The 15,215-nt window shown below is 40.2% G+C and overlaps 1 protein-coding gene across 1 annotated transcript in view; it reads left to right on the forward strand.

Annotated features, from left to right (window-relative positions):
- The window catches only part of LOC101743088 (scavenger receptor class B member 1), a 45,472-nt gene extending 30,684 nt beyond the window's left edge, over positions 1-14,788 (forward strand). Inside the window, exons 5-12 of the mRNA XM_004930730.5 lie at positions 3,718-3,859; positions 6,419-6,619; positions 7,077-7,196; positions 7,627-7,750; positions 8,830-8,973; positions 10,369-10,487; positions 11,087-11,215; positions 11,679-14,788. Of these exons, the coding sequence (XP_004930787.1) occupies positions 3,718-3,859; positions 6,419-6,619; positions 7,077-7,196; positions 7,627-7,750; positions 8,830-8,973; positions 10,369-10,487; positions 11,087-11,215; positions 11,679-11,933 (1,234 nt within the window). The 3' untranslated portion in view covers positions 11,934-14,788. The remainder of the gene's footprint in view (positions 1-3,717; positions 3,860-6,418; positions 6,620-7,076; positions 7,197-7,626; positions 7,751-8,829; positions 8,974-10,368; positions 10,488-11,086; positions 11,216-11,678) is intronic.
- The last annotated feature ends 427 nt before the right edge of the window (positions 14,789-15,215 follow it).

Here is a 15,215-nt window from a genome sequence, read left to right on the forward strand (position 1 = left end):
AAAAAAAAAAAACAATTGATCACGTATGAATTTCATTTCATGAACTGATTTTTATTGAACAAAATGAACGTGAAATCTTATTAATTACTCTCGCAATCAGATTAATCAGTAGTTGAAGAATTTTATGTACTCTCCTCTTGATGTCACTCTCCTCACATACTTCAATAAATGATTCGACAACGTCCTCCATTAAGCCATCCTTTTGCCAGTAATATTCCTCTAATGCTAAGACATGTTTATTATGCTAATGGTCGCCATTCCTTTTTCATCAAATTAAATAATTATTTGTGCAAACAAAAAGACTATTTGTAGAGTGTAAGACTATTTATATTAGAAATCATACGTAATTAACACTGCTATCGCAAAATTAAAAACAACGAGTCGGTAAGCGTACTCTCACGTTAAGGTCAACACTCAGTACTGGGAGAGTGCGGGGTATGAAGCGACGGTCGGGCGCGGTGCACACCCGCCCGCTTCCTCAGCCCCCGAATCCTCGGAGCTCGCGCGCGGAGTATATTTTGAGGCGCAAATAAGTAGTCAACCCTCAAAAATCTTGTTCCAACAAAATACCTTTGAAGTCCGGAAGGAAGCATCTCGCGTCCTTCAAAACACGATGTTAAACACGAAACGACACTCCAATTGTGCTTTGAGACATAACTATAATAACAAGTCGGTGTTAGCGTAACCTTGATGCAAGATAAGTTCATTCAGATGAGATTACATCATTCGCCCTTTGTCTCTTATCTCTCTCGGTCATAAATATCGTTATAAGGAAAATTTTTGTATTCTTGTTTGTTTATTACGTAAAACATTGATTACATTTAGATAAACAATGTCCGTTTAATTCGTGATTAGACGTTAAAAATTATAATATTTATTTAACCGGTTTTTACAGCGATTTATGTTTGTTAATGCTTCGCCCGATATTTTGAATTTGGTGCGATATTCCTTTCGCAGTCGTGTGAAGCACCATCATTTTGGAGCTTGTCAAGTTATTAAAGTAGATAGCCGCGGAAGCTTTACTGTTTGCTTAGTGCGTGTTTTTTAACATCTCGATCGCGTAAAAGTTAAATCCTTCCTTCCCTTCCTTTGCTGCTAAGGGCGCTGTTCCAACTCCATACAAATTTGAGTTGACTTTTACGTTATCGAGAACATTAAAAAACTTGCACTAAGCACACTGATGCCAGGTGTCTGTCTTGTGAGCCAGTACGGGTATACACCACTTGCATATTTCTACTATACTGTAGTTGTAACTTAGAACTGATAGAACTCATGACACGAAATGGGTGACGGCATTTACGTTGTAGATGTCTATGGGCCGCGGTAACCACTTATTAGCGTGGTTCGTGACCGCGTTCACCCATCTAAGCAATAAAAACAAAATTGATGATGAGGTTTTTAAATGTGACTAGAGGTCCCGCAGTAGTCGAAATTCGACTATAATTAATTGGAATTGTAAGTTTGTACACTATTATGATTGTATTTTATACTTCTATAATCACAAATTTCGCCAAGACTACACTATAAAAAATATTAACAAAGACAAACAATATTTAATCTCAATTTGACAACAGACGTCAAGAACAAAAGTTTGACAATAAATAGTATGCATGCGGGTGTGCGTCAAGTACATGGTATGTAGCGTGTGTAATGTTTTCTTTATTAATTTAATGTATCTTTTATTCATTATTTAAAAAAAATATTGTGCACTCCTTCTCTATATTCTCTATAAGTGTGGAAATTTTCATACTCCTCCGTCCGCGCAATTTTCGTAAAAAGGGATACAAAGTTTTTGCTTCACGTATTTATATATAGATATTTCGGGTTTGATTCTGATATCGGTAGATGTCTTAAAGGTTCAACTATTAGATAGGTTCTTCGATATTCTTGATACGTATAAAATTAGTATAGACAAATCGCTCTCATATGCGCATGACCTTTATACATAATTGAGATGTGTTCGAACGCTAGTGTAGGAAGCGCGGTCTAAAACTAACCATTCACAATTCGATGATTATTTCCTCACTAAAAACTCGACTAACATAATCGTTAGACTACCAAGGTCATATCGCGGTGTTATACTGGTCAAAAAATCCAATAAATAGAAAAAACAAAATGTGTGCAATTCACACGTGGTAGAAGTGAAACCTTCCAAAATTAAAATACAATTATCCTAAACGTCTTAAGTATATGTAAAATTTTGTCATTAGTAAATAATTGTAAGGTAGCGCCCTCTGTGAATTGATATTTTAATTTCACGTATAATCCTAAATTAAAATTCACTACAAGAGCTTTCATACACACGTTAGTATTAAAAAATCTCACAGATGGCGCTGTATTAAATAGTATGTATATTTCTGTCTCATTCTTTGCTGGCATCATCCTACACATTTTTGTATTTGTGTCTCTTACCTGTCGTTTTTTCCGTTGCATCCGGTTTGAAATCACAACGATTCTAAAGAAGTTTTCACTTCAATAAATATCGGGTAGTAGATTCTGCGAAGCACTGCTCTTACTAGTGTTAGCAAATTCTCAAGTTGAGCCTGTGAGCCACCTGTCCGCGCGTAGCTAGCTTAACCCACAGACACAGCCCATTGAATTTCTTGCCAGATCTTCTTAGTGGGTCGCGTCTCCGATCCGGTGGTAGATTCTGCGAAGCACGGCTCTTGCTAGGGTTCGTGTTAGCAACATCGTCAGGTTTGAGCTCCATGGGCTCACCTACTAGTTAAGGTTACGCTGATATGGTCTCTGTAGATCAGGGGCTCCCAAACTTATGTTGTATACTGCCCACTTTGAGAATAAATCCTTTTAGCGCTCCCATTTTTTCACTTAGGTATTTAAAAACCACTATAGCGAGAACTGTCTAAGAGTCCTCCTAAATGAAATTACAAATCGCCTCCAATCCTCTATACAACGCCTCCATTTTTTTTCTGGGTCTCTTACCGCCCCCTTACGCCTGCAGCGCCCACGAGGGGGCGTTAGCGACCACTTCGGGAAAGGCTACTCTAGACCATCAGCTTAGGCAGGAAAAAAATAAGAAAAAAATAAGCGTAGCTACAATAGTTTCATCGGCTACCAGTGAATAGGTCAATAGACCAATGTACTGAGCAATGGGACACACCGACTAAACACACCCAGGGATATTGCCCTCCGGGTTCCCGACTCGATTTAATAGTCTATGTAGTATTAAGTATTGCTTAGATGGATGGACGAGCTCACAGGTCATCTGGTGTTAAGCGGTTACTCGAGCCCATAGACATCTACAACGCAAATGCGCCACCCACCTTGAGATATAACTCCTAAGGTCTCAGTATAGTTACAGCGGCTGTACTCACTCAGTAAAATGGTGGTCATTTACTGAGACTTTTTCAGTGGGGTTTTTGGAGGATCCCGAGAAGTTACGTTGGGCGACTTTGGTTCATTTTCCCACATTTGTGCAATTTCACAGATATTAAACAGTTAATAAACTACCGTTATTACACATTTAAGCCTAAAGAAACAGTAAATAGACAAAATAAAATATATCACACAACTTCACTCCTCGCGTTCCCGCCCAAAAGTCCGGGAGAACAACGACCAGTTTCGGAGCATAGATAATAAATACACTTTTACAAAGCCACCACGCGGGCGATCCACATCAAGGTGGCGGCGTTGCCTACATTTTTCCCGGATAAATAGAGCTTACTTAACAATTTATTTTTGTTTTTCTATTCACAGAGAGAAACTCGTCCATACCGGGATAAAGTTTAACGAGAACAGCACTATGACGTATATAGCAAAACGTCACACCATATATTTGCCCGACGAAAACAATGTTGACATGAATGCGACCCTGATAGTGCCAAATCTGGCGGTGCTGGTAAGTTTAACGAAAAAAAAACCCATGACATACCAACTATACTGCCTAGCTCTAGCGAAGCAGTTCACTTTAAAAGCTAGGAATATGTGCAATAAGATTGAGATTTCAATGACAAAACAGATGGAGTGCTATTCACTGGTAGCCTATGAAACTATTGTAGCTACGCTTATTTTTTTCCTACCTAAGCTGATGGTCTAGAGTAGCCTTTCCCAAAGTGGTCGATAACAGTGTTAAAGATATTGACTGCCCTGTAGGTCACCGGTGTCCTTACAATTTTGCCGGTTTGATTTTTATTACACGATGCTATTCCTTCACCGTGGAGGTTAATCGTGAACACTAGTCAAGTACGTATTTCATTAGAAAAATTGGTACCCGCCTGGGATTCGAACATCGTTGCTTCGCTCAACACGAATGCATCGGACGTCTTATCCTTAGGCCACGACGACTTATACATAAACTAAAAACTTATACAAAAATACTTATACATAAATAAAATACTTATATCTAAAGTATATTTGTTAATATCCTCAAAAAAAGCTTTTAATTCTAACCAAACATCAGTCTATTATCGTTTACTGCAATTATTATTAATTAAGATAGTGGTGTTTTTGACGTCAAATGACTGCTGTTTTTTTGGAGGGAATAATGTCAAAGCGAATAGTTTCGAAAAAATAGAATTGACAATTAATTTACCGCCAGCGTCTCAATCTAAGATCCGATTATGTCACCATATAATAGTTGCTAAAATAAATAGTATTCTGTAAATCACAGAAAGATAAATTGTGTGTCAAGGGTGTTTACATTTAGTGCTGTTAGGAGAGGCAATTGTTTGATTCATAGTAATTTTTATCAATTATTCGCGACGCCATGACACGCAAAGTGACACGCTTAATGAAATATTATGTAGTTTAAATAATAATGTACCTTTACAATAATTAATTTCATCTTTTTTGATGCTGTTAACTCTGATCAGGATTTCAGAACGAGGCTATAAATGATTATACTTTCATTAGTCCTTCATGTAGGTGCAAGTTTTCAAGTCAAACGCATATCTTGAAGTCGGTGAAAATGACAATCAATGATCCCGTTAACGGTTATATATAAGCAAACATATGTACCAATCTGATAAAAGCGTCTTATAAATAACGCGCTATCTATACTTATGGGAGATGCCACCTAGCAACCTAGGTCGTCAGGAACATCGACCTCCACAACGACCTGGACCTAGAGTCCATCAGTAAGTATTTACAGTAGGCATCAATGCGCCATTTCGGGAAAGCGGTACGACACGAGAACCCTCTCATCGTGGCCGCCGGTAACAAAATCCCCGATCCTGCGGACCGAATGGTAAGTTAAACAGTCGACGTCGCCCTAAACACGTCATTTCGGTTCCTCCCGATCCACTAACGGAACTTTTAGGTACTCCAAGCACCGGTCATCGTTCTTGCCGAACCCGTCGCTTGCGACGAAGGGCTCGGCGAGTAAATTAACCCACAGACACAGCCCACTGAGCTTCTCGCCGGACCTTCTCAGTGGGTCGCGTTTCCGATCCGCTGGTAGATTCTGCGAAGCACGGCTCTTCCTAGGATTCGTGTTATCAACAACGTCAGGTTTGAGCCCCGTGAGCTCACATACTCGCCCAGTGACGCTGATATGGTCTCTCAAGACCATCAGCTAAGGTAGGAAAAAAAAAACAATCTAGGCTTTATTTTTCACGAAGTATGAAATCATTAAAACAACAAAGTTTTTGTAAATGAATAACACTTTTTTTTTTAATGATTGATGGATTACTGGTGGCCCGTAGGCCTTTCCAGTTTCACCAGGACATGTGGGCGAGCAAAGGCTCAGCCAGGAGAGAATAATACTGTTAACCGCTAAGTTTAAACAAGTAACACTCCTTTAACACGGCAGATACATTCCTTTTTTATGATTGAATGATTACTGGTGGCCCGGAGGCCTTTCCAGTCTTACCAGGACAGGTGGGCGAGCAAAGGCTCAGCCAGGAGGGGTGGAGTTTGCTAACAGCTGCCCGAGCGCCTCCGAAGGAGACTTAACAACTCAAGAGCAGCTGCTTCGCAAATGAATGTACTACCGGATCGGAATCGCGACCCGCTGAGAATATCCGGCGAGAAACTCAGCGAGCTGATGCATGGGTTAGGTAGCACGTCGACCTCTTTGTCGAGTTCGCCGAGTACGGTTACCGGGGTCCCTAAGCCTGCTCCTAGTGTTAGAGCTAAAGGCGTCTAATGCAAAGGTTATTGGATCCGTAAGGACGTGCGATACGTTCCTACAAACTATGTTATACGAAGTCGTGTTATACGAGAATATAACAACACCTCAACTATGTATTTATTATAAACTATGTATTTATTATAAATAAAAAACATAAAAAATAAGCAGTAAAATTTAGGCTATTCCTATCCTGTATTCATGGAATGATATTTAGTAAGTAATTTTAAACAATAATTTAATTACCTAACGCATACTTAACCTGTACCTTATTCTCGCTGAGGCACAGGGAACAGTAACAATACAGCCTGTATTACTAAACCTTTTCAGGGCATTGCGTCTTATCTACACAACTCGATGTTTTTTGTACAATCGGCATTCACAATACTGGCCAGTTCATATGGAAGCGAATTATTTGTAAAGAAGACTGTTCACCAATACCTTTGGGATTTTAGAGAACCAGTTTTGGATTTATCCAAGAACTTAGCTCCGGGTCTGGTGCCCGTCAACAATATGGGCATATTGGCTAGGGTGAGTTGAAGATTTAGAATTTGCATTAGTTAGTATGAAATTTCTGTTGTCTAACCTATAAAATGCCTAAATAAAGAAAAAATAAAACTGCATGAATTTGAACGCCGAAATCTCACAGTCCACATTGGACAGTACAACTGACACTTCGACCGAATGTCTCAAGGTAGGTAACGTTGTTTTCATGGTATGTCCATGGGCTCCTTTGACTTAGGTACACTAGAATAGACATGTGAGCTCATCTTTTGTGTTGAACTGTAAAAAGTAATTTTAGATATAGGTTAGCTAAGTCGCTATCTTCCACTGAGGACTATGATGATATTAGGTTTGGTGCATGTATTTACTACACACCTGACCCAGACGACCGGGCAAAAAAAATGTCTAAAATAGCGCTAATACTCATCATCAAACCACCATAGACAAAAGCAAGTTCTGACCTATTACAACTTATTATTTCCAGATATACGCCAATTTCCAAGACGAGATGACGGTGAAAATAGGTCCGCGCTGGGGCCACGACGAGTTCTTTCAAATAGACAGGTTCTGGGGGAACCCGCAGCTGCCTGGATACGATCCCGAGGTAAAATCTCGTAACGATTGTCGCTTTTACGTGCGTTACCTATGTAGTGATCGATTGGACATTGGTCGATTACTGGTGGTAGGACCTCTTGTGAGTCCGCACGGGTAGGTACCACCACCCTGCTTATTTCTGCCGTGAAGCAGTAATGCGTTTCGGTTTGAAGGGTGGGGTAGCCGTTGTAAGGGGTAGCAGAGACTTTAGAACTTATATCTCAAGGTGGTTGGTTCATTTACGTTGTAGATGTCTATGGGCTCCGGTAACCACTTAACACCAGGTGGGCTGTGAGCTCGCCCACCTATGTATGCAATAAAAAAATGGTCATTTTAAATTATAATTTTATTTAAGCGGCTCTGGCATGGCGCTCTGTTTGTTGTCTATGTCTCGGTAAAAAAATTATAATTATTAAGCTTGAATTTTGACGTTTTCTCAGGTGTGTCCAGATCGAATCGCGGGTTCTACTGAAGGCGTAATGTACCGGCAGCGCCTCACAAAAAACGATACCTTATTATACTGGAGGAAGACTGTCTGCAAAATTATGCCACTTTACTTTGATAGTAAGTTCATGATTCGGGAAGGGGAGAAAAGAGATGATCGAAGAGTGTGAGGGGAAGCGGAGATGGAGAAAAGAGAATTGAGGATACTAAGTTCAGTGCATTGTTGACACTCGTATCCCATAGACACAGCCGACTGAGTTCCTCGCCGGATCTTCTCAGTGTGTCGCGTTTCCGATCCGGTGGTGGATTCTGCGAAGCACGGCTCTTGCTAGGGCCAGTGTTAGCAACACTCCCGGCTTGAGCCCCGTGAGTTCATCTACTAACTCGGTGAATCTAGATTATCCCCTCAAAGTTACTAGAATCCATCGACGCGTCACGTCTCAACATACGGAATTCATACAGAACTTAAATAGCCAACGCTTTCATTTTTAGTATGAGGCCTTGTGAGACCGGATAGTTGGATTCCAATCTGAAGGATGAGACAGCCGTTATACTATATAATTGAGATGTCAAACTCACGCTTTTTTTTATTGCCTTTGTAGGCAGACAAGTTAGGGGGTATAGTCCCATGCGCTGGTAAGATCAAATTAAGGCGACATTGGACTTCAGTATCAGTGTCGCTATCCACTGGCAAGAGCACAGGAAGGAATGGAGGAACATAGTCCTAACAAAAGTGTTCCGTAAAGGTTACGACCCTCAACATTGAGGAACACGACGCCAGGGGGAGGAGGCAGACAAGCATACGGCCCACCTGATGGTGAGTGGTTACTGTCGCCCATGGACTTCAGCAATGCGAGGGGCAGAACCAAGCCGCTGCCTACCATTAGGCCTCAAGGTTTTCTATGAGATCCGTTTTTTTTTAATGCTTAGATGGGTAGACGAGCTCACAGCCAACCTGGTGTTAAGTGGTTACCGGAGCCCATAAAAATCTACAACGTAAATGCGCCACCCACCTTGAGATATAAGTTCTAAGATCTCAGTATAGTTACAACGGCTGCCCAACTCTTCAAGTTGAAACGCATTACTGCTTCACGGCAGAAATAGGCAGGGCGGTGGTACCCGCCTTGCGGACTCACAAGAGGTCCTACCACCAGTAACAAGTTTATTGCGAGTGTGATGAGTATCCCTTTGGTTGTCAGGCGAAATGACCTTAGAAGGAGTGCCGGTGTACAGATACAACTTGTCGGAGAGTGTGCACGAACGTCTGACGAACGGAACAGACTGTTACGCCAGCAGCCCGACCTTGCCGGACGGCGTCAGTGACGCTTCGAAATGCTATTACAGTAAGTTCTAGAACATATTTTGAGTGACTAGGATTCTCCACTATGTACAGTGCATTTGAATGAAAAGCGTTCGTGATAGGATTTGATCGTGGCATCATCTTCTTTATTATTGATTGTACACATATTTAATACAATACAATACAATAATTACGAAAAGTTATAAAATGGCGAGCTTAACTCAACAATTGAGTTATCTACCAGCTAACCGTTCTTAAAGAGGGAGAGCTTTACGTAAGTGGGTAGAAGAGTACAATCTAATCAATTTACTTATTGATACAATACACAATAACAATAATAATAATAACGACCTGGCGCACGAGGTGACCGACATGTGGAGGGTGGTATCTACAGAAATAATCCCGGTAGTTGTATCGGTGAATGGTTTGGTCCCTAAAAGCCTCTCAAAACATCTCGAGAGGCTTGGTCTCAACAAAAAGTCGGTGGTGGCCCAAAGGCAAAAAGCAGTCTTGCTCGACAATGCCCGTATAGTTCGCCGGTTTCTCTCCCAATAGTCCCTAACGCTCCGGCCGATTGTTGCCCACCTCGCCGGATTGTGTCCCGCCGTCTTCCCAGGCGAGGCAGTGCTTAATACACATAATAATAAATAAAAAAACACTAATCATCCTGAGGAAACTATAAATAAGTTCGTCGTTGAAGTCGTCGTGGCTTAAATGGTAAGACGTCCGGTGCATTCGTGTTGAGCAATGCACCGGTGTTCGTATCCCAGGCGGTAAAAGAGCGACTTGTCTATTCTATTAATTTTTTTTATTGCTAGATGAGTGGACGAGCTCACAGCCCACCTGGTGTTAAGTGGTTACTGAAGCCCATAGACATTTACGACGTAAATGCGCCACCCACCTTGAGATATAAGTTCTAAGGTCTCAAGTATAGTTACAACGGCTGCCCCACCCTTCAAACCGAAACGCATTACTGCTTCACGGCAGAAATAGGCAGGGTGGTGGTACCCACCCGCGCGGACTCACAAGAGGTCCTACCACCTATTCGAGAATCAAACCCGGTATTGAAAAGTATTGAAAAATATCATCGACAATTTTGTTTTTATTGCTTAGATGGGTGAACGCGATCGCGGTCCAAGCTAATAAGAGGTTAACGGAGCCTATAGACATCTACTTTTTTTTTCTATTTTTTCTTATTCTTTATTGCCCTAGTAGACAGACGAGCAACATCCCACCTGATGAGTGGTTACCGTCGCCCATGGACGTCACCAATGCCAAGGACAGAGCCAAGCCGCTGCCTACCGTTACGTACTCTCCACAAGCCACGCTTAAAGGACATATCACAGCGCTCGGGAAACACCGGTTTTGCGGTTGTCTTAAAAGCTTTTCGGCAATTTTAATACGCCTTAAAACTTACTCGTGAATTCTGTTCTTGCAGATTTCCCAATGGTGTCGTCCTATCCACATTTCTACGCGGGCGGTGTTCTCAAAGACCAGTTTGTGACCGGCCTCAAGCCTGATAGAATTAAGCACAATTCTTACGTGATTGTTGAACCGGTAAGTGCTAAAAGCGTTTGACTTTGCCATGAAACTAAAACAACTATGAAGTCGTCGTGGCCTAAAGGATAAAACGTCCGGTGCATTCGAGTTGAGCGATGCAACTATGTTCGAATCCCGCAGGCGGATATTATTTTTTCTAATGAAATACCTACTTGACAAATGTTCGCGATTGACTTCCACGGTGAAGGATTAACATAGTGTTATAAAAATCAAACCCGCAAAATTATAATTTGCGTAATTACTGTTGGTAGGACCTCGTGTGAGTCCGCGCGGGTAGGTACCACCGTCCTGCCGATTTCTGCCGTGAAGCAGTAATGCGTTTCGGTTTGAAGGGTGGGGCAGCCATTGTAACTATATTAAGACCTTAGAACTTAAATCTCATGGTGGGTGGCACATTTACGTTGTAGATGTCTATGGGCTCCAGTAACCGCTTAACACCAGGTGGGCCGTGAGCTCGTGCACCTATCTAAGCAATAAAAGAATAAACAAACTGTAGTAGGAAAAAAGCATCTTTTGACAAATTTCTACCATAAGCATGAAAAGCATTTCAAAATAAATTTTAGTGACTTATTTTTTTAATTTAATTTGTTTTTCAGCTAACGGGTACTCCGTTTCACTCTGTGGCGCGAATGCAAAGTAATCTGCACATTAGAGATTTGTCAGGGTTCAATTACAACTATGACAAGCTCTCGAATTTAATATTACCACTTTTCTGGGCAGAATATGTAAGTTGACTCCGTTTTTTTTTAATCCTTTTTATACGTTTTACTAATCTGACACTAGGGGAAGTGTGACCATAATTACATTATCATCTATGGGTGTGACAACTGAATACCACACACCCTTCGATATTTCAACGAAATTTGGATTAAGATACAAAGCTTTTAGTTAGCTAGCTAGCTTATAGTGGTTTTAAATTAAATCTATTCTTACAAATTAAACTTATAAACTATTATGCTGTTAGCTTAAAAATATACATCAACTACACGCATTACAGTGGTTATGTTCTCCCTCCTAGATGACCATTCGCCCACATGTCCTGGTGAAGTTGGAAAGGCCTTCGGTCCACCAGTAATCCATAGTTCAGGGTTTAATCATGTTTCCATGCTTAGAGTAAATGTCAAACAGTTTGACAGCAGCTGTCATTGTTTTAAAAAGTTTCTAATCCAACTTTTTTGTAAATTTCAGAATCAAGAAAATCTGCCTTCGAAAATAAAAAACGTGATATACTTCATGGTCGTGATACTGCCGCCCCTAACGATCATAGTTTTATCAATAATAATAATATTAGGTTTCTATTTAATAGCGAAAAACGTATACGAAACGAAACTGCGTTACGACAAAATAAAAACGTTATTGCATTTCAATAGTGACGCTTCGAACGTGAAGACGAATACAATATTTAATTATGAGAAAGAAACGTTCTTGAAGAGTCCTAGTTAACCATTGTAGACTTTAGTTATATATTTTTGTTTGTGTTTAAAGAAATGGATGGAAAGCCTTTGGTTAAAATGAGGCTTTAAGATGACTAATCTGTAGCAAAATTTGTTTTTTTTTCCAGATTTATTAATAAAGTAAAAAAAGAGCGTGACAAAGTGTGTATATTATATAATAGATACTGCTCTTTGCATGGAAGGAGTAAGTACTACGTAGTACTTATTACTTCCATGGCTCTTTGTGACATTAATTCACATTGTATGAATGCTGCCGCCTTCTTTCCTTCAATGTGACAGCGAAATTTCAATCGTTTCGAAAGAATATTCTATAATAATATACTCTGAGGAATAACTACTATATCACTGTTTAAACTACAAAATTGCTTCCATCAGTGTTCAACTTAGAATGTGTAGTGTGGTCAGGGCTGTTCACGTTTGGTCGCCTCTGCAATACATAAGCGTAACTTTCAGATTGCAATAAATTATTAAAAGCATCTAACTTTTCCACTATTTCCGAAAATTTCCTTTTTTATTCCTCGGTAGGATATTGTCACGAACTACCCTAATTTCGAACGAAAGTCTAGAATTTTGATAGTAAATAAAAAAAAATCTTTCCCAAAAAGCGTCCCATAGACAATAATAATGCGCTGCCATTAGATTTTTTTTTTTTTTATTAAATATTTAGAACTTTGTGCCTCAAATAAAAGACATTCAAAGAAGCTATCAAGTAATACCTATGAACAAACAAGATTGCTAGTTAATTATTTAGTTTTAAGTACAAAAGGAGCCCTTAAATTGTAATGTTTGACAAAAAAAAGACTGAATACATAAAAAATGTGTTATTCATAACATGACATAAAACAGACATACAGTTAAGACTACCTTCAATATACGATTCAAGACGATATAACGATTGCAATCTTAAAATCCTATAAAAATATGGAGGTACGAGATAAGATGTGAAAATGTTACGAGAAAAAGTTACTACCAATTACAGTTGCGCCACCGTAGCTAAAGGTAACATTTCAATGATAATGCCAAAAGTTAATATTTGATTTTAAATGTTTTCAACTCTGCTCGTTTAGAACTACTACGTTCATATAACATCACTAGCCACGCTAGAGTTATTATGGTGGGCATTTTTAGACAAAAGACAGTTCTCTTTGCCCCTGCTCTCCGTATATTTAAAACATTTTTGAAATTTCCAAATTTTAAAACCAGAACAATTTGGATTCTATTCTTAGTTTTAGTCCCAGGGGCTAAGCGATAATCTACTTAAAACTTTCACAGCTATGTTTTTTCAGTCATTCCCTTAATGTTTATTTTTGATCCTACGGAGGGTAGAAGTAAGTAGTATCATCTCAGTGTATTAAAGTGTCCGCTAAAAGCCAATTAAGGTGGCGCCACAGTAGCAAGTGGAAAGATTTAATCTTCTTCTGAGTCGGTCTCTTCATTACTGAAAGTCGTGTCTAATCGAAAATGTGGACCACTCGATGCACAATGCTTCCCCACGTCTTCCTGTCCTCGGCGGTCTTTATAACCTCGGTTATTGGCAGGCCGGTGAGCGTCTTAACCAGATCAGACCAGCGGATAGGTGAGCGTCCGCGTGATCTTCTCCCGTCAGCCTGACCAACTACCATCAGCTTCTCCAAGTTATCGGGGCCTCTACGAGCGATGTTGCCGAAGTACCCGAGAATACGTTGGAAGCAGATAGCGGACAGCCTTGTGGCAATACCGAGTTCCTTCAGAATGGACAGGTTGGTCCGGCGTGTTGTCCATGGAATTCGCAACATCCGTCTCCAACACCACATTTCAAAATCGTCGACCTTTGCTCTCTCACTTCGTCTTATCGTCCAGGATTCGGCGCCATAAAGAAAAATTGAGAAGACCAATGTACGTACCAGCCTCACTTTGGTTTTGCGGGATATATTGCGGTTTTTCCATATCCTAGTGAGCTTAGTCATAGCTCCTTTCGACATTTGGGTTCTTCTAGCTATCTCCTTTTCGCTGCCACCCTCGCCATAAAGAAGAGAGCCAAGATAAACGAACTGGTCAACAAATTCCAAGTCATGCAGTTCATTAGAGCGAATAAGCATACCGGGTCTGTCCACCGTCAATACCTTGGTCTTCGCCTTATTAATGGTTAGGCCAACTAATTCACTCTCCTCCGCCACCCTAGTAAAGAGTTGGGCTAGTTCTTGCTCGGATGATGCGAACAGTGTGGTGTCATCTGCATAACGGAAGTTGCTGATTTTTCTGCCGCCAATGGATATTCCACCCTCCCAGCCATCTAAGGCTCGTCTCATAATGTATTTCCCATATATGTTGAAGAGAATCGGAGATAATATACATCCTTGCCTAACACCTAAAGATTTAATAAACGGCTCCATAAATTGCAATTCACTTTATGCCGGCACATTTTGCTTAAAACTGCTATATTCATATAAATTCTTCTTCCACTAATAACTTGCTGTTTACAAGTGGACACTTTTTCGACTTGTTCCTTATACAATATAGTGCTATTTACCTCTACCCTCCATATTACATGTTGTGTGTTAAAATTTTAGGATAGTGTAGAATATAAGCCCTATACCTAATGATCCAGATAGCCAAGAATAGGATGTCATGAAGCAATGACAGTGATCTAATTTCCAGGTATACTTGGGGTGTATACACGGCATTGTTCAATAATAATGATGCCATGATAGTTTTTGAGTTTCCACAAAGAAAGGGTAAATTAGTACATGTATGTTATCGTTCCTAATTATAAGATAGTGAAATATTGTATACATTAAAATTTGCTCATTTTTATAATGTTTAAGAAAATATTATTTTATTAAAAAGAAAAAAATATTTTAAAGTTTCTGTTCGTTTTTTACTCGCGTGCGTGTGTGTATGTGTGAGTGAGATGACAAAAACCACAATATGTCTAGCTTTAGTTTAGCTTTTAGTTTCTTCATAAGATCTTCTAAGGGCCTGAATCTCGGCCCCGAGGAAGCATACATTATATCTATATAATTATTTTTCTTATATCTAGTACTACCGAATTCATCCACTGACTCCCTTGTGCTCTCACCCAAAGACCAGTATACGGGAGACGTAGGAGGGGGTGAACCTGGTGACTAGACAAGCGGTCAACCTTAAGGATGCTTTTGTCAGCTTTGTTTTTTTGTTTGGTAGTACTGCTCGTGTTCGGAGATACCCCGCTAAACCAGAACCAGCCTAACTTACTGGCGGTAGGACCTCTTTACTGGTGGTAGGACTGCTTTTCCTGGCGGCAGGACCTCTT

The sequence above is a fragment of the Bombyx mori genome, chromosome 23 (genome assembly GCF_030269925.1).
Source record: "Bombyx mori chromosome 23, ASM3026992v2".
Lineage (NCBI taxonomy): Eukaryota > Metazoa > Arthropoda > Insecta > Lepidoptera > Bombycidae > Bombyx > Bombyx mori.